The sequence below is a fragment of the Lemur catta genome, chromosome 7 (genome assembly GCF_020740605.2).
Source record: "Lemur catta isolate mLemCat1 chromosome 7, mLemCat1.pri, whole genome shotgun sequence".
Taxonomy (NCBI): domain Eukaryota; kingdom Metazoa; phylum Chordata; class Mammalia; order Primates; family Lemuridae; genus Lemur; species Lemur catta.
Genome location: NC_059134.1, coordinates 30,414,300 through 30,438,404, shown reverse-complemented (window position 1 = coordinate 30,438,404; position 24,105 = coordinate 30,414,300). Strand labels below are relative to the sequence as shown.

Sequence of the window (24,105 nt, the reverse complement as noted above, 5' to 3'; positions counted from 1 at the left end):
TGAATCAGTGGTAGGTAAGTGGGCTGATGCCAGTTAACATCCTACCAGCATGGTTCCTATGGAGCTTTATAGTATGCCAACCTATAGGTAATCAATCTTAGTCAAATAACCTTTTACCTATCAGTATTAAAATAAGAGTTGTCTGGTGTTTTTTAGAAGTATACAGTTATGCTACCTAATTGGATTTTTCTTATTTCGGTTTTTCTTATTTGGATTTAAGACTGAGAAGAATAATTTTACATTAGGTTTTTCTTTAAATATAATGAAATGTTGGATACTCTTGTCATTTTTTACATTTTTATTCATTTAACATTTATTAAGGGTTTGCTATGTGCCACATACTGTGCCAGCAATGTTAAATACATTTTCTCATTTATTATCCCCATCTCATAGATGAGGAAATCAGTATATAGAAAAGCTAAGTGAATGCTTCAAGGTCATACTGTAAATTGTATTAAGGATTTAAATGATTTTTTAGAAAAAATTTTAGGCCGGGCAAGGTGGCTCACGCCTGTAATCCTAGCACTCTGGGAGGCCGAGGCGGGTGGATCACTCGAGATCAGAAGTTCGAGCCCAGCCTGAGCAAGAGCGAGACCCCGTCTCTACTAAAAATAGAAAGAAATTGTCTGGCCAACTAAAAAATATATATTAAAAAAAAAAAATTAGCCGGGCATGGTGGCACATGCCTGTAGTCCCAGCTACTCGGGAGGCTGAGACAGTAGGATCGCTTAAGCCCAGGAGTTTGAGGTTGCTGTGAGCTTGGCTGATGCCACGGCACTCACTCTAGCCTGGGCAACTAAGCGAGACTCTGTCTCAAAAAAATAAATAAATAAATAAAATAAAATAAAAAATAAAAAAATTTTAAATTTCTTTTGTTTTTCTTAACACATTGACTTCTGTTTGGTTTGTGCAGGTTTTAGAGAAAATTTCTGAAACTTTTGGATATAAACATTTAGAAGACTTCATGGCATCTCATTTAGATTATCTGGTTTTGGAATGGCTAAATCTTGAAGATACCGAATATAGTTTATCTTCTTTTCCTTTTATTTTACTAAACTACACAAATGTTGATGATTTTTATAGGTAGGTTTATACATGACGTGAAATATGTTTAACTTAAAATTAGATAATGTTTGGCAGTTCACCACACCACATACACGCACATACGTGGGAGGCTACATACATAATATAAGAATCTGGACAGCTTGTTTTAATGAGAATGTATTGAAGTGAGTCACTGTACTTAGGGTCTGATCCTAGCTGTGCCAATAACCAGCTGTGTTGCTTTGGGCAAGCCACATAAACACTCTCTGTACCTTGGTTTTTTAATCTGTAAAGTATGAGAGTTAAGATGAGGTCTTTAAGATCCTTTTCACCTTTAATATTTGATCATCTTTTGGGAGGAAAAATCAAAGATAAATTGCTAGTGGCTGGTTATTTCTGCCTTTTCTATTGCTTAACTATAAGCTATTTGGTCATTATTTCTGTTAGATTTAGAAGTTTAACGTAAAAGTTTATTTTGCTACCTCTAACTCTAGAGAAGAAAATTTTGAAAATGGAGGGGTTTGAAACAACCTAAAGAGTAATGTCTAGGTATCAGGATGATCAAAAGGTATCTCATATTTGTTGAACATGCTTTTTGCTAGGGACTTTGCTAGGCATTTAACATGTAGTTATATCACAGATGAGTTCCAGGTGTTCATAACAGAGCTTTCTAATTATAAGAGTTATAGGTACATAGTTGCCTTTAAGAAAGATATTCTTACAAAAGTAAATTTGATGGTCCTTATACTTTATTCACTTTGGCAAGAACAATACAGTCATCCCTCCATATATGCACAGGATTAGTTCTAGTATCTGACATCCCATCCCCCCACTCCTGTTTACCAAAATTGGCGCCTACTGAAGTCCCCAAGTTGGCCCTGTAAGAACCCACATATAGGGAAAGTCAGCCTTCTGTATACTTGGGTTTCACATCCCGTAAATACTGTTTTTCAATCTGTGTTTGGTTGAAAAATATCCACGTATGAGTGGACTTGCTTAAATTGTTCACGGTTTAGCTTTATTAACGTCTGTTCTTTGAGTTATAAAATTGCTTTTACATTTCATTTTATAATAATTTTGTATAAACTGATTATGCAGAAGAAATAAATATAAATTCAAGTCCCTATTTTTTGATCACATAATTAGGGGGGCATATTCTAAGCTCTATTTTTTTTAGTGTGACTGTTTAGAATTTACTAACTTTATTTCTCCATTTATGAAATTAGAGTAAGAATGCTTAATGATCTAGATAAAATGATGCTATAATGCTGACTATATTAAACCATTCTATTTTTTAAAGAATTATAAAATTTTATTTTGAAAAGTTATATATAACTTATATTTTAAATTTTATTTTTTAGATCTTGTTATAAAGTTTTGATTCCACATCTGGTGATTAGAAGTCATTTTGATGAGGTGAAGTCTATTGCAAATCAGATTCAAGAGGATTGGAAAAGTCTTCTAACAGACTGCTTTCCAAAGATTCTTGTAAATATTCTTCCTTATTTTGCCTATGAGTGTACAGGAGACAGTGGAATGGCACAGCAAAGAGAGACTGCTACCAAGGTCTATGATATGCTCAAAAGTGAAAACTTACTGGGAAAACAGGTATGGCTTCAACTTTTACCTACTTTTTAATCCCCTAGTTGATCTGAGATGTAAGCTTTAAATTTTAAAGCTATTTATTCTTATTTATACAATTAAATTTAGCTTGTGGTAATCACTATCTAGCATAGCAATCCGTGAATTTTTTTGATTGTATGATGTTCTCTCCCTTTGACTGGTATTTAAATAAGTGGAAATGTTTTTAATCAGAAGTAACAAAAGAAAATACTTTTAATAATTTTATTGCTTCTGTCTTTTTAAAATTTATTATAATTGCCAATAATACATGAATGCAAGCTGGTTGTGTGGGAGTTTTTTTTTTTTTTTTTTTTTGAGACAGAGTCTTGCTTTGTTACCTGGGCTAGAGTCCCGTTGTGTCAGCCCAGCTCACAGCTACGTCAAATTTCTTAAGCAATTCTCCTGTCTCGGCCTCCCGTGTAGCTGGGATTACAGGCACACGCTACCATGGCTGATTTTTCTATTTTTAATAGAGACGGGGTCTCACTCTTGCTCAGGCTGGTCTTAACTTTAAGTGATCCTCCCGCCTCAGCCACCCAGGGTGTTAGGATTACAGGCTTGAGCCATGGTGCCTGGCCCAAGCTGGTTGTTAAATTCAGATAACACTGAACAATGTATAGGACTGTGCTAGTCCCTCTTCATTCTCACCAAGCTTTCCACTTTTCAAGGAAAAGTGCCATCCCAAGTTCCCATACCCTCTTCACTCCCTCTTCATTCTCACCAAGCTTTCCACTTTCAAGGAAAAAAAAAAGTGCCATACCAAGTTCTCATACCCTGCTCTTTCTTTTTTCATGACACTAATTACCTTCTAACATATGACATAATTTATTTTTGAATTATGTTCATTGTTTATTGTCAGTCTTCTCCACTATAATGTAAGTGCTGTGAAGGTAGGATTTTTGGTTTTTTTTGAGGATGTATATCCAACCACTTGGTATATTTTGGGTACTCATTAAGTAATTGTTAAAAGAAGGAGTCAAGTACAGATCTAACAAGATTTGTTTGCTTTATAATAATTTATATACATCTAAACTTATTTGTAGCAACTTACATTGAAACACATATACATTTTTTTAAGGTAAAAAAAGTTTGTTCACTCCAAATTTAACTGTGTATTTATTTCTTTTGGATGTAAGGGCTGATTAACCAAACTAGGTTAATATTAAAATTACAATTGGATAAACTTAAAGACACTGTTTTTAGTTTTCTAGTTATCTATACTGAACCAAGAGTGGAACGTCAAGTCCCTCAGTTGCTTAGGTAGAACCAGTCAGATCTGGTTGTAAGTCTGTGGTCTGGAGGCTAATGATTTCTTAGCCCCTTGATTAAAGACATGAGTTAAGTTTTTTGCTAGTTTCAGTTTCATTTAGCATTAAGTTTTAGTTATAAGTTAATTTTTTTGTTTCTGTAATATACACTTTCTCTGAATCAATCTTCTAGATTCTTTTTTTCTGTGTATAAGTGTTAGTACAACTGTTGTCAGTCTTTGAGTCTTCTAAAACTATCAATTGTTGAATACCTAAAATATTTACAGTTTATAAGTTTGTTTATCTATACCTAGACATTTGAACAATTTATGTATACCTTAGCTAGATTTTACAAATCTGGGTTATTACAGACTCATATGAAACTAGTGAAGTCAGTTATATGCAAGGGAACTCATTAATTTTTCCTGTGATATTAGTGAAATTTGGCCAGTTTTTCCTTACATATTCCGGATAGACTTTGGAATGAGAGTGAATTTTAAAAGGGCTGAAACCAGATAACAGACTGGTGCAGCAGAAGCATGCTGGGCTCATAAAAGGTCTGAAACCTTTGAGATGATGACATGGACAACTGATGAATAAGCCTGAGGGAAAGGCTAGGATCTTTACATTAGGTTTCTTTCTTGTCACCTTCTAAAATATTTTTTGTTATTAGGAAGTGTGTTTTTGAACTTCCTTATGCATCAAGTAAATTAGCCATTTGCCTTTTAGTTTAGAACACTGTGATTCCTTATTTGAAGAGTTAATAAATCCACCTGTAAGACTTCACAGTTCTCATTCATTTGGCTGAGGTATAACATAGAAGACTCATTCTTTATATTTAGAGAATTTATTCCCTTTGTGAAGCTACCTGTCTGTAGTGGGAAGCAGACTAATGAAAAGTCTGCTTCTGTTGGGGTGGACTTTAGTCTACTGTTGATGAAATGGGATGTGGGTAGCGGCTAGCCTCAGAATTTGGGATGTCACTTGAGTAGAAGTCTGGGAAGAAGTCATGCAGGAAACAATGATGGGATTATTGCCAGTCACTGGGGATTCTTACTAGTAAAGTTCTACAAGTGAGACACAGTTCCCAAATAAGTCAAGAGTAAAATGCAGATTGAGGAGCAGTATAGATCAGTGGGGAATTTGGTTGGCAGGAGAATTACTAGATTTGAAGTCTTAGTTAAAATGATTTTTTAAAATTAAAGAGTTTAAGGGGGCCTTATTTAGTATGATTTCCCTATATTTCCTGTCAGTCTATAGGTGAGCATAAAAGAAAAAGGTAGAATTATATATCTTGGAGATTTTAGACTTTTGATCATCCATTTTCTTTTATAAACACTGAATAATTTCGGAAATAGGCAATAACATAAACCCTTTGAACTGTCTTAAAGGTCACAGATATAAAAATATTAAATATATTTTAATTTTGTATCCTTGCAGATTGATCATTTATTCATTAGTAATTTACCAGAGATTGTGGTGGAGTTATTGATGACATTACATGAACCAGCAAATTCTGGTGCCAGCCAAAGCACTGACTTCTGTGACTTTTCAGGGTATGCACATTTTAAACTTAGAGAATTAGCTGCAACTTCACAAATTCCTAAGGAAGTTTATTGGTTGACACCTTCAAATGTCTGTTTCAGTTTTTAGACATGTACTCTTTTTTAAAAGTTTGTTTCTTTAAAGATAGCCACATTTGAATTAAAGTAATTACCTCTCTTCTTTTACTATGGCCTGCCTACATCAATTACTCTTTCTAGTTGATCACTTTGTTGGCAAACCCAATAACCTTTTTCTTCTCAATCTTTCTGTAGTATTTGAGCATTATGCCATCTGTTGTCTCTTGAAATTTTTTTCTCCCTGCATGTTATTCCTGGTTCTCTTCTCCTTATTATCTATGATTTGCCTTTCTAGATTGCCTTTTCTTTATCATGCTCCTTAGTTGTACAATTTAATTTGGATGTCAAAACCCCTTGGTTGCATATGCATGTTAGAGTATTTTATTCTCCCAGCTTGATTGTAAGCTACTTGAAAATACCCTTTACTTTTTTTAATATGCCCTACCGTGCTAGACATATAAAATAGTGATAATATCTAACGGAGTACTTTCACATATATAATTTCATTCTATCTAAATAATAGTGATTGCCATGTCTAAAATATTATTGATTTTAAAGTACTAGCATAGAGTTTTAATTCAGACCTGAAGTGACATAATACTAAGGCTCATTTGTGGAGCTGCCTGTAACTTTTTAAAAGATTAATTAAGCAAATCATTTTAAGCAAATCATTTAGGAGTGTTCAAATCATAGTGAGGGAAAGGTGTTTAGATATCCTGGCTGATATGTGATTGGTGATTTTGTTAAAAGTATAGTTTTTCAGTAGAAAAATAGTTTAAAATTTGAGCATTATTATCATCTAAATTTTCACTTTGGAAGTTCACTGGTTTATCAACAAAACCTATTTTTTCTTGATAATTTTGTTCTGAAAATGATGACTGTGTTTTTTTCATATCACTCTTCTAGGGATTTGGATCCTGCTCCTAATCCACCTCATTTTCCATCACATGTGATTAAAGCAACATTTGCCTATATCAGTAATTGTCATAAAACCAAGCTTAAAAGCATTCTAGAAATTCTTTCCAAAAGCCCTGTAAGTATACATGACTAGTATGTGTAAAAGCCCTGTAAGTATACATGACTAGTATGTATACATACAATACTAGTATGTATACATGTATATAAGTATACATGACTAGTAATATAATAATGGAAGAGGGAATTCCTTCCTTTTCAGCTAGAAAATCTGTTTAAGTACATCTTAAAGAGAGAAAGTAAACAAATGAAAAATTTATCTGAATCATTTAAAAAGAAAAACACTCATTTACAAATTTATGCCTTGGTATTTTACTTGTCAGCATTAATTGAAATATGTTACGTATGAGGCCAGAATTTCATGACACATTAGTCATATATTAGCTCAGGGAATATAGTTACTTTTTCATAAGAACACACTATTGATTATAGTTTACCATCGGAAAACTAAAAAAATTGGCAATAGCCTTTTTAAGTTCAAGATAGTAATTTTTAAAAAAATTTTGTTGCTTTTGGTTTTGAAATAATTATAGATTCACAGGAAGTTATAAAAGAAAAAAAAAAAAGCAAAGAGGTATGGAGGGCCCGTGTACTTTTCACTGAGTTTCACCCGTGGTAATATCTTGCATAACCAGAGTACAATATCAAAACCAGGAAATTGTACATTAGTACAATCTAGAGAGCTAAGATAGTAATTTTCTTAATGTACCATTTTGCATTTGATATCAGACACAAATCTGAATTCTGCTATTTAGTTATTTTAAATATAAAATGTATTTATTATAGCTGAGAATATATAATTAGACAAGTTTTTACTAAATGTATGTTTATTTTCTAGGACTCCTATCAGAAAATTCTTCTAGCCATATGTGAGCAAGCAGCTGAGACAAATAATGTTTATAAAAAGCACAGAATTCTTAAAATATATCACCTATTTGTTAGTTTATTACTGAAAGATTTAAAAAGTGGCTTAGGAGGAGCTTGGGCCTTTGTTCTTCGAGACATTATTTATACTTTGATTCACTATATCAACAAAAGGTAAATAATATGTTTGGATCAATATATAAGCAGTATTTCTACCCTTTCTTTTAATTGAAAATTTATATGCTTCTAAGAGGTAAACTCCAGAGTATTGCTTTCTGAATTTTGCTTTTTAATATGTCTATTATATCTACCTGTTAGATTTTTAAAATTGCACTACTACTTCGCCAACTCTAGAAATCTTAAATAGAGCCAGGCATGGTGCCTCATGCCTGCAATACAGCAACTGGGGGGCTGAGGTGGGAGGAGTTTGAGACCAACCTTGAGGCCAGGAGTTTGAGACCAGCCTGGTCAGCATCTTAAGGACTAAGAATCTTCAGTAGTTAAGTACTAGGAATCATCAACATTTAATACAAATGTTCTAGCTATTGCTAGCCTCAAATAAATATGCTACTATAGAATAGGGGTTGTTCTCTGGTGTTTTCCATTGATTTTAATGAAATTTCTATTATTTATTAGGGCTTTTAAAATTGTGGTAAAATATATAACATAAAATTTTTCATTTTCACCATTAAATGTCCAATTCAGTGACATTAATTCCTGTTACCCCATCTATTTCCAAGACTTTTCCATAACCTCTCTACTCATTAAACAATAACTCCACATTCCTCCTTCCCTCCAGCCCCTGAGAGACTCTAATCTGCTTTCTGTTTCAGTGAATTTGCCTATTCTAGATATTTCATATAAGTGGAAAATCATACAATATTTGTACTTTTCTGTCAAGCTCATTTCACTTAGCATAATGTCTTCAAGGTTTGTCTGTGTTGTAGTATGTGTCAGAACTTCATTTTTTAAATAGATGAATAATATTCCATTGTATGTGTTTATCCAGTTATCAGTTAATGAACACTTGGGTTGTTTCTACCTTTTGGCCATCATAAATAATGCTGCAGTGTCTAATGGCATACAAGTATCTGCTTGAGTCCCTATTTTCAATTCCTTTGGGTATATACCTAGGAGGGGCATTGGTAGGTCATATGGTAATTTTATATTTAACTTTCTGAAGAACTGTCAAACTATTTTCTACAGCAGCTGCACCATTTTACATATTACCTGCAGTGCATGAGAGTTCCAGCTTCTTTACCTACACCTCTTATTTTCTGTTTAGTTTATTCCAGCCATCCTATAATGATTTTGCATTTCTCTAATGACTAATGATATTTAACATTTTTTTTTTTGTTTTAAGAGACAAGTTCTTGCTCTTTAACTCAGGTTGGAGTACAGTGGCATGATCATAGTTCACTGGGCTCAAGTAATCTTCCTGTTTCAGCCTCCCAAGTAGCTGGGAATACAGGTACATGCCACCACATTGGCTAATTGTTTGATTTTTTGTAGAGACGTGGTCTCGCTATGTTGCCTAGGCTGGTCTCAAACTCCTGGCCTCAAGTGATCCTCCTGCGTTAGCCTCCCAGAGTGCTGGGATTACAGGCATGAGCCACTGCACTGAACATCTTTTCATGTACTTATTGACCATTTTGAAGAAATGTCTATTCAGGTTTTTTGCCCATTTTAAAAATTTGATTGTTTTTTGTTGTTGAACTCTAGGAGTTCTTTATACATTCTCTATATCAAATTCTCACCAGATATGTGATTTGCAAATATTTTCTCTCATTCTGTAAAATTATCTTTTCACCTTACTGATAATATTTTTTGATGTCCACGTTTTAAATTTTGACTAAGTCTGATTTATCTATTTTTTCTTTCTCATTTTTTTGCATCATATATAAGAATCCATTGTCAAATTCAAGGTCATGAAGATTTACCATTATGTTTTAAGATTTTAGGTCTTATATTTAGATTATTGATCTATTTTGAGTTACTTTTTCTGTATGGTATGAGGTGAAAGGGTCCAACTTCATTCTTTTGCATGTGGAAATCTAATTGTTCCAGCACCATTTGTTGAAGAGACTATTCGTTTCACATGGAGTGCACTTGGTATGCTTGTCAAAAATTAGTTGGTTATTGATCTATAGGTTTATTTTGGGACTCTCAATTTTATTCCATTGGTCTGTAGTCTAGCCTTGTGCCTGTACCACACTGTTTTTATTACTGTAGCTTTATGGTAAGTTTCAAAATCAGGAAATCCTCCAACTTTGCTTTTTTTTAAAGATTGTTTTGGTCATATGGGGCCCCCTGCAGTTCTATATGAATTTGAGGATCAACTTTCCCATTTTGGCAAAAATTTTAGAAATTTGTTGGAATTTTTGATTGGGATTGCATTGAATCTGTAGGTTATTTGAGTAGTGTTAACTTCTTAACAATATCATCTTCCATCCTATGAACATGGGATATCTCTCCATTTACTTAGATCTTCTTTAATTTCTTTCCACAGTGCTTTATAATTTTCAGTTTACAAATCTTTCACATCCTTGGTTACATTTATTCCTAGGTATTTAATACTTTTAGATGCTATTGTAAATAGAATTAGTTTCTCAATTTCCTTTTTGGATTTTCATTTCTGTTGCATAGAAACAACTGATTTTTGTGTATTGATCTTGTTGCCTGCAACTTAATTGAATTTATATATTCTAGTAGCTTTCTTTTGAATTCTTTGGAAGTTTCTTTGTGTATTTATAGGGTCAGGTCATGTGTGAACAGAGATAATTTTACTTCTTCCTTTCCAATTTTGTATTCTTTCCTTTTTCTTATTGCTCTGGCTAGAACTTCAGTACAATGTTGAATAGCAGTGGTGAAAGTGGGCATCCCTTATCTTGCTCCTGATGTTAGGGGATAGCTTTCAGTCTTTTACCATTAACTATGATGCTTCCTGTGGGTTTTTCACAAATTCCCTTCATTATGTTGAGGAAGCTCCCTCCCATTCCTATTTTTCTAAGTATTTTTATCATGAAAGGGTGTTGGGTTTTGTCAAATGTGTTTTCTGTGTCTCTTGAGATAATGTAGTTTTTTTCCTTCATTTTATTAATGTGGTATATTACATGGATCGGTTTTCTTATATTAAAACACTCTTGCATTCCTGGAATAAATCCCACTTGGTCAGGTGTATAATCCTTTTAATATACTGTTGGATTCAGTTTGCTAGTATTTTGTTGAGGTGTTTTGCATCTTTATTCATAAGGGGTATTGGATATTGTGATTTTGTTGTGTTGTCTCTGTCTCTGCTTGGTGTCAGGGAAATGCTGGCCTCATAGAATAATTTAGGAAGTGTTCCCTCCAATTATAATGTTTAGAAGAGTTTGGGAAGGATCAATATTTACTCTTCTTTAAATGTTTGTTGGAATTCTCAAGAGAAGGCTTCTGGTCCAGATTTTCTGTTGGGATGTTCTTCATTACTGATTCAGTATCTTTACTTGTTACAGGTCTGTTCAGATTTTGTTTCTTCTTGAGTCAGTTTTTGTAAATTGTGTGTTTCTAGAAATTTGTTTATTTCATCTAGGTTATCTAATTTTTAGATACAATTGTTCATTTTATTATAATCATTTTTATTTCTCTCTTCTCTCTTTTTTTGGTTTGTTGATCCTTTCTAATATTTTTCTATTCTCTGTTTTATTTATCTCCACTCTAATCTTCATTATCTCCTTCCTCCTGCTAGCTTTGGGTTTAGTTTATTCTTTTTTCTAATTCCTTAAGATGTAAAGTTAGGTTATTGAATTATTTCTTTTGCAGGGGCGGGGGGCAGATGTCAAATGATCTTTTATTGAAATATTTTTCTTTGTACGTTTTAACTAGCTGGGCATTCCACTGTGCCACTGTTGATGTCATCTGTGATGGGTGAGGATGGTGGCCATCAACATTGCAGCCCACAGACTGGGCAGTCCCCAGGATTTATTTAATGGTTTCAGAGAGTTCTCTGGCTAAAGATTGGTGCCACATCTGTCTGGCGACGTTGACAACCTCATCAAAAGTGATGTTTCCATTGTGTTTAATGTTTTTCTGTTTCTTTCTGTCTCCTGGTGGTTCCTTGAGGGCTTTGATGATCAGGGCAGAGGCAGAAGGTACCACTTCAATCTAAGCCTGTCTGTTCTGAATAGTTAGTTTCACTGTAATCCTCACACCCTTCCAGTCACCGGTTGCCTTGGTGATATCATTACCAGCCTTTTTTTGGAGACAGACCCAGGGGGCTGATCTTGGGAGCCAGGGCAGACATGGCACCGACTTTGCCACCAGTGCACCTGAGGTACATGATTTTGATCACATTGGGGTCAGACGTAGGTGGCATGGTAGAGACTGCTGGTGTTGTTTGAACCTGGATTTGGGACAGTGGAAGAAAGTTGCCTTGGCCTCCTCTGAGCTGAAAACTGAAAGTGAGATATTTCTTTTTTTAATGTGGGTTTTTACTGCTACAGATTTCCCTCTCAGGACTGTCTTTGCTGCGTCTCATATGTTTTAGTATGTTGTGTTTTCATTTTTGTTCATCTTTAAGCTCTTTTATCATATTTAACATAGTTTTTTTTTTTTTTTTTTTTTTGAGACAGAGTCACCGCAGGTATAGTGCCTAGTGCCGTGGTGTCATTGTAGCTCACTGCAACGTCAGACTCCTGGGGTCAATTGTCTTGCCTTAGCCTCTTGAGTAGCTGGGACTACAGGCACACGCCGCCACACCCAGCTAATTTTTCTATTTTTTGTAGAGATGGGGTCTTGCTCTTGCTCAGGCTGGTCTCGAATGCCTGAGCTCAAGCAATCCTTTCACCTCAGCCTCCTAGGGTGCTAGGATTAGAGACGTTAGCCACCATGCCCAGCCAAGATAGCTGTTTTGAAAATTTTCTCTAGTAATTCCAGTGTCTGAGCTTCCTCAAGAAATATTTGTCAGTATATTTTGTTCTTTTGAATGGCTCATATTTTCCTGTTTCTTTGTGTGCCTTGTGATTTTTTTGTTGTTGAAAAGTGGACATTTCAATATTATGTGGTAATTGTGGAAATCAGGTTTTCCCCTTCTCAAGCGTCTGACCTGTTTTTTGATCATTGAAGGCTGTAGTCCATTTGTTTTATGAATTTGACCAACTATGTTTTGAGTGTGTTTTTCTTGCCAGGTGTGGTCACTGAAGATGCTATTTCTTAGCCTTGTATTTAGGTAGTGCTTAACAGAGATTTCCTTGGGTGCCGAGAGTATTGGGCTGAGGGGGCATGAGAGAGAGAGAATAAAACAATTACTAGTTTTACAGATTGGCTGTGTGCTGGGACTCTCCTTCAACAGTTAGCCATGTATCCACTGAGTCTTGGTATCAGCCCCAAGTAAAAGCTTAGGGTCTTCACTGGTCTTTTCTAAGCAAAAATCTTACCTTGGAGGTGTGTGTGGCTTTCTAAATTCTTTCTAAATGTGTGAGTGTTTTTGAATGCACTAATTTCCCCAAGAAATTCTCTCCCTAGTTTTCCTTCCTAGGCGTTAGGTAATCTTTATGTCTTAACAGTAATCTTTTGCCCTACACACCTGCAGCATGTTGGCCAACCTTAGAAAGTTTCAAGCAATGCTCACAACTTTTTCGTCTTAGGTGAGATTTGTTAAACAAAACAGGGCCAAGCACCTTGCCGCAATCCTTGGCTCCCAGACAGGTTAGAATAGACGTACACAAAAGTTTTTAAATAAGATCTTTGCTCCTTCAAGAACCACCATGAATCTGTGTCCCACATGGGGGATGTAGGCTGCTGATTTGTGATTGCTGCTGGGCAGGGGAGGTGGCAGGCAAAGACAAGTAAAATCACCACAAAGCTTTCCTACAGTTTTCCAGTTGCATTTTTCTTGATTGCTGCAAACCTTTGACTGTTTTAAAGAGTCTTAACAAAGTTGGTTCTGAAATATTTTGCTTGTTTTTCAATGTTTCTGCTTAGGGATCGGAGGTTAGACCTATCTATTCTGCATTTTGCTGATGTCACTTCTTTTTGGCTTACAAACCAGTAAAATATTAAACATGAAAGTGACTTTTATGTCAAGCCATATCAGAATTAGAGATGTTGAATAAAATGACTTTTGAATGAATTTATTTCAAAGTAGTTTCTTAGAAACCTATTTTTTTCTCCTTATATTAGGCCTTCTCATTTCATGGATGTGTCATTACGTAGTTTCTCCCTTTGTTGTGACCTATTAAGTCGGGTTTGCCAGACAGCAGTGACTTACTGTAAGGATGCTTTAGAAAATCATCTTCATGTTATTGTTGGTACACTTATACCCCTTGTGGGTGATCAGACGGAGGTTCGGGAACAGGTAATTTCCTAAATCATCTTCAAAATGGTATTTGAAATATATTGCTAAAGTATTATTAGAAGGAGCTAAGTGTTTTATCTTTACTTGGTGTAATTGATAATTTGAGTGAAAAGATTATATTTTGGTATAATTGGTAATTTTAGTGAAAGTATTTTTTAAAAAGTGGCTGGAAAACATTCTTAATGAATTAATCTTTGTAATCAGTGAATTACAGTGCACTTGATAATTTTGATCTAATTAATAACCTGGTAATTAATTAATTAATTAATTCAGGTAATTAATAACCTGAAGTATAAAGTAGTCAAAACTAGGAATGGGGCCGGGCGCGGTGGCTCACGCCTGTCTGTAATCCTAGCACTCTGGGAGGCCGAGGTGGTGGATCGCTCAAGGTCAGGAGTTCGAGACCAGCCTGAGCGAGAGTGAAACCTCATCTCTACTGAAAATAGAAAGAAATTGGCCGGGCGCGGTGGCTCACGCCTGTAATCCTAGCCCTCTGGGAGGCCGAGACGGGTGGATCACTGGAGGTCAGGAGTTCGAGACCAGCCTGAGCGAGACCCCGTCTCTACTAAAAATAGAAATAAAAATTATCTGGACAACTAAAAATATATATAGAAAAAATTAGCCGGGCATGGTGGCGCATGCCTGTAGTCCCAGCTACTCGGGAGGCTGAGGCAGTAGGACCGCTGAAGCCCAGGAGTCTGAGGTTGCTGTGAGCTAGGCTGACGCCACAGCACTCACTCTAGCCCGGGCAACAGAGCGAGACTCTGTCTCAAAAAAAAAAAAAAGAAAACTAGGAATAAGCAGTTCACACCATTATGATTGTGTGTGAGATATTACTTATATAAAATATTTTCTTAATAGTGGCTTTTTTTTTAACCTCAGTACCCACCTTGTAGTATGACCTTACATATTTGTTGAATTATTTGACAGTACAGAAATTAAAAGCTAGGTATTTTTGAATTACAACATTTTATCTGCATTAGGATAGTAGAGTTTTTATCATTTATTACAGTAGATTTTGGTTCTTTAAAATATAATTGTTTCTCCTCTTTTAATTTTTCCTTTTAAATTATATTTAGGTATTGGACTTGTTGAAATACTTAGTGATAGATAACAAGGATAATGAAAACCTCTATCTCACGATAAAACTTTTAGATCCTTTTCCTGACCATGTTGTTTTTAAGGATTTACGTATTACTCAGCAGAAAATCAAATATAGTAGAGGATCCTTTTCACTCTTGGAGGTAATAAAAATTTCATCATCTGTATTTTGTATTACAGAGCATAGATAGTACTTTTTAAAAACCTCTAATGCTGTAGTAGTAAAAACTGAATCTCTTTTATTGTGGTAAAAAAATACGTAACATGAGATCTACCCTCTTGACACATAAAGAAGTGAATCTTAATGTAGCTCCTTGCATTGAAGTAAAGTATAAATAGCAAAGGTTCCTGGTAAAGATCTGAATAAATATTCAAGGATTGTGATAGAAAATATTTTAAATTTTAATACACATAAGATTTTATGGCCCACTAATATCTCAAAATTACTATCTAATCTTTTCAGTGTCAATTTAATGTCTGCATTAGAGACAATATTTAACTTTTTAAAGAGCATCTCAGGTTCTAATCTTTTAAAATTAAAAAATCTAATCAAAATTATGTTGAGGTATATTTTTCCACACAAATTTTATTATAATTTAAAATCTTAGCCTATATTTGACTCTATATCAATATGAAAACATTTAAATACATTAAGATGAGAAACTAGAGTTATACTATTAAATAGAAACTTAAGCTTTTCCCTCCAATTGAGTATGCTATAACATCTTGAAATCTGCGTTATCATGGGAGAGTCTATCACAATTTAAAGGATTAAAACATTGTAGGGTTTGAAGTGGAAGAAGTAATTTATTTCTACCTTGTTTGGTAGGGATAGCAATGTGAGTCAGTGTCTGGAAAAGGCACTTACTAATTTTTTTCTTTTATTAAGTTTTATTTCACAGACTTAACCAATACATGTTAAAAGCAAGTTACATGTTAACTAATTTTCTCTTTTAGGAAATTAACCATTTTCTCTCAGTAAGTGTTTATGATGCACTTCCATTGACAAGGCTTGAAGGATTGAAGGATCTTCGAAGACAGCTGAAACAACATAAAGAACACATGATGGATCTTATGAGAGCATCTCAGGGTACTAATTTTAATGACATGGGTCTCCCTCCCTCCCTCCCTTCCTTCCTTCCTTCCTTCCTTCCCTCCTTTTTCTCCCTTTCCTTTCCCTTCCTTTTTTTCTTTTCTTTTCTTTTTTTTTTTTTTTGTAGGAGTTGAGGTCTTGCTGTGTCATCCAGGCTGGAATACAGTTGTGCAATCTCAACTCACTGCAGCCTCAAACTCTTTGGCTTAGGTGATCTGTCTGCCTCAGCTTTGGGAATAGCTGGGATATAGGCAGCAAGGGTTCTCTTTGGAAGAATCTTTTATAAAATCTGGGCCTTGGTTTGGTTACCACAGACTTAATTCAGACTCTCATCATTTAGTTCAACTCCTCCTTTCTTATCTAACTGTAAAACTGATCCTAACTGGTCTCCTCACCTTGAATTATTCCAATTTTATTCATCCTTTGCCAGAATGACTTTCTCTAAACCCAGATATGATGTTTCTCTAAAAATTTTTAACAACTTCCGGCACCTAAAGGAAAATTCTAATTCCTTAGAGTCAGGCATACAAAGTAGTCATCTTTGCCTTCTATTCCAACTTACTGAATAAAAGAAAAGTGTCTTATTAATATTTTAAGCCTTTTAGCCATATGTAGTATATGTGTGTTGTGTGTATTCATGGGTATGCATATATTTATGTTTTTAGCTTATTTTTTACTTATGAAAACAATTAAAATTTTATGTTAATTTTATCTGAGTTTACATTGTTACAGTATGGCACATGGGGAAAACTTTCTGCTTATGTTTTGATTTTCATCTTCCTGTGCTAATTAATTTAATATTTCTATTGTATTTTTTATCCTAAAGACTTTTTAAGGCCGGGCGCGGTGGCTCACGCCTGTAATCCTAGCACTCTGGGAGGCCGAGGCGGGTGGATCTCTCGAGGTCAGGAGTTCGAGACCAGCCTGAGCAAGAGCGAGACCCCGTCTCTACTAAAAATAGAAAAGAAATTATCTGGACAACTAAAAATATATATAGAAAAAAAAAAATTAGCCAGGCATGGTGACACATGCCTCTACTCCCAGCTACTTGGGAGACTGAGGCAGAAGGATTGCTTAAGCCCAGGAGTTTGAGGTTGCTGTGAGCTAGACTGATGCCACGGCACTCTAGCCTGGGCAACAGAGTAAGACTCTGTCTCAAAAAAAAAAAAAAGACTTTTTAAAAGTTAATTTTAGTTTCAACTATCTGAGCGTAGAGTTTCTAGTGCATTTGTTATGAAATATATAAAATATGAATACCAATATCTTTTGTTTGTGTGTGATTATTTTATTGGCTAGACCTGTCTTGTACAATATAGCCACTGGCTATTTGTGGCTATTTAAATGAATTAAATAAAATTTAAAGTTCAATTTTTTCGCTGTATTAACACATGTCAAGTTCTCAGTAGTAAGCCAGGCATAGTGTCTCATGCCTGTGATCCCAGTGCCTTGGGAGGCTGAGGCAGGAGGACCATTTGAGACCTGGAGTTCAAGATCAGCTTGGGCAGCATAGCAAGACCACATCTGTAAAAAAATTAAAAAATTAGCCAACGTGGTGACACGTGCCTATAGTCCTAGCTTCTTGGGAGGCTGAGGCAGGAGGATCACTTGAGCCCAAGAGTTGGAGGTTACAGTGAGCTGTGATCATGCCACTGCACTCCATCCTGGGTGACAGAGCAAGACCCTGTCTCAAAAAAAAAGTTCTCAGTAGTGTATGTGACTAGTGGCTGTCATTGAATGGTGTAGATTATAGACATTTCCATCATTTGCAGAAAGTTTTATTGGACAGTGCTGGTCTAGACTCTAAATGCTAAATGTTAAAAAGCCAAGCAGGCTCCCAAGATCCCTTCTAGCTTTAGTGTTGAATGATTCTTGTGTTTTTAATTGTTTGTGCTTTACTAAGGTATTGACTTCTCTGTAAATTTGCTCAAGACATTTTTCTTTGTCTGCTAAATATTGCTAATCACTTCCAGATGGTTCTGTTTCATAAGGAAGTTCAAATTCATTTCCTACATATTTTTTGAACTGCTCATGACTTAAAACCTTTTTAATGAAAGTTTTCTAGTCAGATAATTTAATATATATGTATATTGTAAATAAAAGTGTTACTTCCATGCTAATTTAAACTAATTTTTTTGAAATTATTCCTAGATAACCCACAAGATGGCATTATGGTGAAGCTAGTTGTCAATTTGTTGCAGTTATCCAAGATGGCGATAAACCACACTGGCGAAAGAGAAGTTTTAGGTAAACTGGAGTTGTACACTGCATGATAATGTTTTGGTCAACGACAAACCACATATGTGACAGTGGTTTATAAGATTATACTACTGTATTTTTACTTTGCCTTTTCTATGTTTAAATACACAAACTCCTACCATTATATTACAGTTGCTCCCAGTATTCAGTACAGTAACATGCTGCACAGGTTTGTAGCCTAGGAGCAATAAATTATATCGTGTAGCCTAGGTGTATAGTAGGCTATATCATCTAGATTTGTGTAAGCATACTCTATGATGTTCTGTGATGTTCACACAATGAGAAAATTGTCTAATGACACATTTCTCGGAATGTTATCTCCATCATTAAGCAACACATGACTATATTTGGTTGAATGAATGTGGGTTTTATATGTCTGAGTGGTCATTTTTATAATATCAAATAATTAAAATTTGTCATTTGGGATATTGGGGAAATATGAGATGCTAGCTAAGTTATTTCTGCTCAATTCAAATGTCCCTAAGCAGTCTCCCTTTCATATTTTTCTTCCTTAAATATTCATATAAAATGAAAAGTTAGTGATTTACACATGTACATAACTTAATTTGAAAATGTTTAATAAATATTTAGGAAAGTCAGAAATACCTATTTTTAGGGTTAAGTTGCAAATATATTGACTTCTGATAGATTTTATAAGTATATTATAACTGGTACTCAATGTCTTTTTTTATATAACAGACATAAGAATGAAGATTTGGAGAACTAGATTAAACTCAAATATTAAAAAAGCATTCAAGTCCTTTCCTACTGCCATTTGAGAGGCAACTTAATGTAAGATAAATAGCCAACATCATTCTAGTATAGGTGTTTATATTTGGTGATCATGGGATGGAAAAATCACATGATTAAAATTAGCTTGAAGCTGTCATGACAACGTTGTCTGAGGTAGAAAAATGGGAGGAGTAAGTGGTGCTTCACAGACGCTACTGTCTTTCAGCAGTCTTTCTTAACTTCTTGTTGGGAACCTAGTATCTAGGGTACTTTGTTTTTTTATAGATTTTTTTATTGAAATATATCTTTTTTTTTTTTTGAAACAGGGTCTCGCTTTGTTGCCCAGGCTAGAGTGCTGTGGCGTCAGCCTAGCTCACAGCAACCTCAAACTCCTGGACTCAAGCAATCCTCCTGCCTCAGCTTCCCGAGTAGCTGGGATAACAGGCATGCGCCACCATGCCCAGCTAATTTTTTCTATATATTTTTAGTTGCCCAGCTAATTTCTTTCTATTTTTTTTTTTAGTTGAGACGGGGTCTTGCTCTTGCTCAGGCTGGTCTCGAACTCCTAAGCTCAAATGATCCACCCGCCTCGGCCTCCCAGAGTGCTAGGATTACAGGCGTGAACCACCACGCCTGGCCTGAAATATATCTTAGATATAAAAAATTATACAGATCATAAATGTCTTGCTGGAAGAATCTTCACGGAGTAAGTACACTTATGCATCTAGCACCCAGACTAGGTGCCAGAATAACTTCATTGGAACTCTAGAAGTCTCCTTTGACCAGGGAATTTACCCCTTTCTTTATAGTAGCACTGCTTCTAGGTATAAACCTAATTTGCTACAGGAGCTTTCTGTGTAGCTTTCCTGTATAGCATAAAATCATAGTGGTTTGAATCCACAGCTAACATCATACTCAGTGATGAAAATTGAAAGCTTTCCCCCTAAAATCAGGAATGAGACAAGGTTGCTCACTTTCACCACTGCTGTTCAACATTTTATACTAAGTTATAACCAGAGCTATTAGACAATAAAAAGGAATTAAAAGCATAAAAATTAGAAAGGAAGTAAAATTATCTTATGTCACAGATGACATGATCCTATATGTAGGAAATCCCAGAGAATCCACATGAAAGCTACTAGAGAGCTAATAAATTCAGCAAAGTTGCAAGGTACAAGATCCACTCAAAAATCATTGTGTTTTTATGTACTAGCAATGCACAATCTGAAAAGAAAATTAGGAAAACAATTCTATTTACAATAGCCCCTCAAAGAAATAAATACTTGGGAATAAATTTAATCAAAGAGGTGAAAGATTTATATACATTTTATTGTTAGAAGTGAGTCACTAAGTGTATAGCCCACACTCAAGGGAAGAGAAATTAGGCTCCAACTTTTGAAGGGAGGACTTTCAAAGAATTTGTGGGCATATTTTAATAAATACCACCATGACTGGGAAAGAGCATAAGGAGTCCTCTGGGATGCTGAAAATACTCTGTCTGCATCTGGTTAGGGCCAACAGAGGTGGAAAAAAAATATGTGTGTGTATACATTTTCACTGAATTGTGTGTTTAAGATTTATGGAATTTAGGCTGGTCATGATATGGGTAATGCCTGTAATCCCAGCACTCTGGGAGGCCAAGGCAGGAGGATCATTTAAGCTCAGGAGTTCAAGGCCAGTCTGGGCAACATAGTGAGACCCCCATCTTTACAAAAAAAAAAAAAAAAAATTAACCCAGCGTTGTGGTGCATGTGTGTAGTCCCAGCTACTCAGGGCTGAGGCAGGCAGATCATTGGAACCTGGGAATGTGAGGCTGTAGTGAGTTATGATCATTGCATTGCACTCCAACCTCGGAGACAGAGCAAGACTCGGTCTCTAAAAAAATAAATATATAAGCAAATAAATAAGATTTATGGAATTTGGCCGGGCGTGGTGGCTCACGCCTGTAATCCTAGCACTCTGGGAGGCCGAGGCGGGTGGATCGCTCGAGGTCAGGAGTTCGAGACCAGCCTGAGCAAAAGCGAGACCCTGTCTCTACTAAAAATAGGAAGAAATATCTGGCCAACTAACAATCTATATAGAAAAAATTAGCCGGGCATGGTGGCGCATGCCTGTAGTCCCAGCTACTCGGGAGGCTGAGGCAGTAGGATCGCTTAAGCCGAGGAGTCTGAGGTTGCTGTGAGCTAGGCTGACGCCACGGCACTCATTCTAGCCTGGGCAGCAAAGCGAGACTCTGTCTCAAAAAAAAAAAAAAAAAAAAAGATTTATGGAATTTATGTCTGTGATAGCTCAAAAATTTTTTGACAGATTTAAGATTGATACTCTCCTACAGTGGCCATATTTATACTTTCATCCTTAATACCTATAATTTGTTACTAATCTATCTCATAGGGGAAAATAACTGTTACCCACCTGGATGATATATAAAGGAAGGGATAAAGTATTTTGTAGTTTATTTACTCATAATCTTTGAAAATATACTTAAATCTTGAAGTCTAACAAAATAGCATTATGTTTTTGAAATTAGAAAATATCTGTTTTATGTATGATCTCATACCTGTGACTCTACTGAAACAGAATTTCTGTATGTAGAGGCTGTTGGAAGCTGCTTGGGAGAAGTGGGTCCTATAGATTTTTCTACCATAGCTATACAGCATAGTAAAGATACATCTTATACCAAGGCTCTTGAGTTATTTGAAGATAGAGAACTTCAGTGGACCTTCATAATGCTTACCTACCTGAATAACACACTGGTAGAAGATTGGTGAGTATTTATTGCTACCTTATAGCTGATCATACTTACTTAATCTGAGAATGGTACTTCACATAAATTAATATTTCCAATAACTAAAGCTTTGTCCTGTAAGTTCACATACTTTTTTTGATATCAAGTATTTTTATGAAAATTCTTGTATTTTTTATTAAGTCATATAATCATTGACCCTACTATGTACCAGGCACTTGATACATGCCAGGTCCTTATTAAATTCTAGTGAGAGTTGACTAGACAAAGAAAGAATAAATAAGAATACCAGGTGGTTCTGCACAGAAAATTAAGATAGAGAAATATAAAGTGTGATGTTTCAGGCACTTGTCAAAATCAGAGGTGCCACCTGCCTCTAAATTAGGCTTTATTTTGGTCCTTTCAAAACAAGCCATAGAGGAGAAGTTTCATAACTCCAAAGGTCTTAAGCTGATCTGACAGGATTTTCTATTGCTCATTTATTTTCTAAAAACAGAATTGCAACAGATATTACCAAAATTTCAACTTGCTGGTTGTGAGATTACTTGTGTGTGTGTGCGAACATGCTCACACTCTCTCTCTCTCTCTCTCTCTCTCTCTCCCCCCCTCCCTCCCTCCACCTCCTTATTTATTTATTTATTTGCCGATCAATTGATATATTTGAGCACCCCATCACCACCATTTTGGGAGGGGTAGATGCAAATGGTTTTTCCCACAACCAGACCTCCTTCTAAAGTAAATACGTATTTTGATTTCCTTTCCCTCTACCCACCTTTCTCCTTCTCTTGGGTAATAAATGATTTGCAGCAAGATTTACCTGCCATGTTTCCATTATTGATTTAATATACCTGTATGTTTCTCTCTTGGGTTGTTTGTGTTACATTAAATAGGCTAGCATGGTTTCTTTCCCAACATTTTATTATAAAAATTTTCAAACATACAGCAAAGTTGAAAGCATTTTATGGTATACACCCATTCACCATATAGATTCTACTATTAACATTTTACTACTATTCTTGCTTTATCATGTCTAGCCATCCATCTATCCATGTATTAATCTATCTCATTTTAAAAATCTATTTCAAAGTATATCTGGCACAGGTTTGAAGAGAGTTCCACAGAAGATTTGCAAGCACTGAATGTTTCATTTGTTACATAGCAATTTGAAATTATTTTTTCTGAAACAGATGCACAGGGATATTAGTGACTTAAACTTGAGAATAATAGGGAACAAGTACAAATTTTTTGTTTCTATAAGAGGAAAAAAAATTATTAGGTGTTTAAGGCGCTTCAGCGTACAAAGGAGGTATTGACCAAAGAATTCCCAGAATAGCTGGTCAGGGAAGGCTTCTTTGAGTCAGTGTCTTCTCAGCTGACCTGAGTGGTCAGGAATCAGCTGTAAGATGATTAGGGGTAAAGCATTCCATTTGGGAATAGCTAGAGTGGAGATAAGTTTGGTGTTTGAGGAACAGAAAGAAGCCTGGTGCAGAGAAAGATAGTAGGAGATAAAATTGGAATGGTAGGACTAATTCTGGATAAGAAATTTTAATTTTATTTGAAGTATATAAAGAAGCCATGGAGTTTTAAGTAGAACAATGTGATGCAGCTTACATTTTTACTCTGGCTTTTATATAGCAAATGGATTGCAAAAGGGCAAAACTGTAAACAAGAAGATCAATTATGAAACTATTGTAGTAATCCAGAAGAGAAATGATGGTGACTTGGATTAGGGTCGCAGTAATGGAGACAAGAGACCTGGATGGAACCAGTATATGTTTTTTGAAATAGAGCCAGTAGGACTCTGTGTTAATAGAGGATTTACTAATAAGTTGGATATGGTGGAATGAATTTGAATCTAGATTTAGGGCTTCTGCTTCTGTGTCTTAAACCTAGAAACCTAAAAGGAATTAAGCCTTTATTCGATCACTCATCATCATTACAGTATCAGGGTTTATGACATTTTTTGTTAGCTGTCATATTTTCAGTACTCTTGTATTAGAGCCTTCCTATTTCAAATTTTTTGTAAAAGAGAAGGACCTTCAGTTTTTTATTAGAGGTTTTAGATGCCTTACCTAATGATTCTCTACAAGATTCTGGTCTGAATAAGTATGTATTTACTGTTTGTTTAAAATTGTTTTTGACAATAATTTTATCATTTGGGGTGCCATTCTACTTTATCCCAAATTATTTATATCTCCCAGAGAAAATATTTTCTCAGATGAATTGGTATTCTATCATTTGCATTACCCATATTTATTAGGCTGTGTTATTATCAAGTATCAATTTTTATGAGTCCTTTTAATTTATAATAGTCACAATGTAAACTTTATTGTACTAAATGAAGGGAATTGTTGTAGTAATTGGTAACTGAGATTTACTGAGGGAATATTAAAAATCCTTTGATAATTTTGACTTTTATAGTATAGAATTTTATAGATGTAAAGTTTTCTAATATAAATTTTAAATTTTAG

General features: G+C 35.1%; 1 protein-coding gene and 1 pseudogene across 1 annotated transcript in view; one reads left to right on the top strand and one right to left on the bottom strand.

The window, feature by feature from the left end:
• ATM (ATM serine/threonine kinase) overlaps positions 1–24,105 on the top strand; it is a 120,831-nt gene that overhangs the window by 41,094 nt on the left and 55,632 nt on the right. Inside the window, exons 25-34 of the mRNA XM_045556659.1 lie at positions 914–1,083; positions 2,406–2,652; positions 5,355–5,470; positions 6,443–6,569; positions 7,350–7,549; positions 13,535–13,709; positions 14,789–14,953; positions 15,768–15,900; positions 18,052–18,147; positions 21,484–21,655. Coding sequence (XP_045412615.1) covers positions 914–1,083; positions 2,406–2,652; positions 5,355–5,470; positions 6,443–6,569; positions 7,350–7,549; positions 13,535–13,709; positions 14,789–14,953; positions 15,768–15,900; positions 18,052–18,147; positions 21,484–21,655 — 1,601 coding nt within the window. The remainder of the gene's footprint in view (positions 1–913; positions 1,084–2,405; positions 2,653–5,354; positions 5,471–6,442; positions 6,570–7,349; positions 7,550–13,534; positions 13,710–14,788; positions 14,954–15,767; positions 15,901–18,051; positions 18,148–21,483; positions 21,656–24,105) is intronic.
• LOC123641737 lies at positions 11,232–11,744 on the bottom strand (annotated as a pseudogene).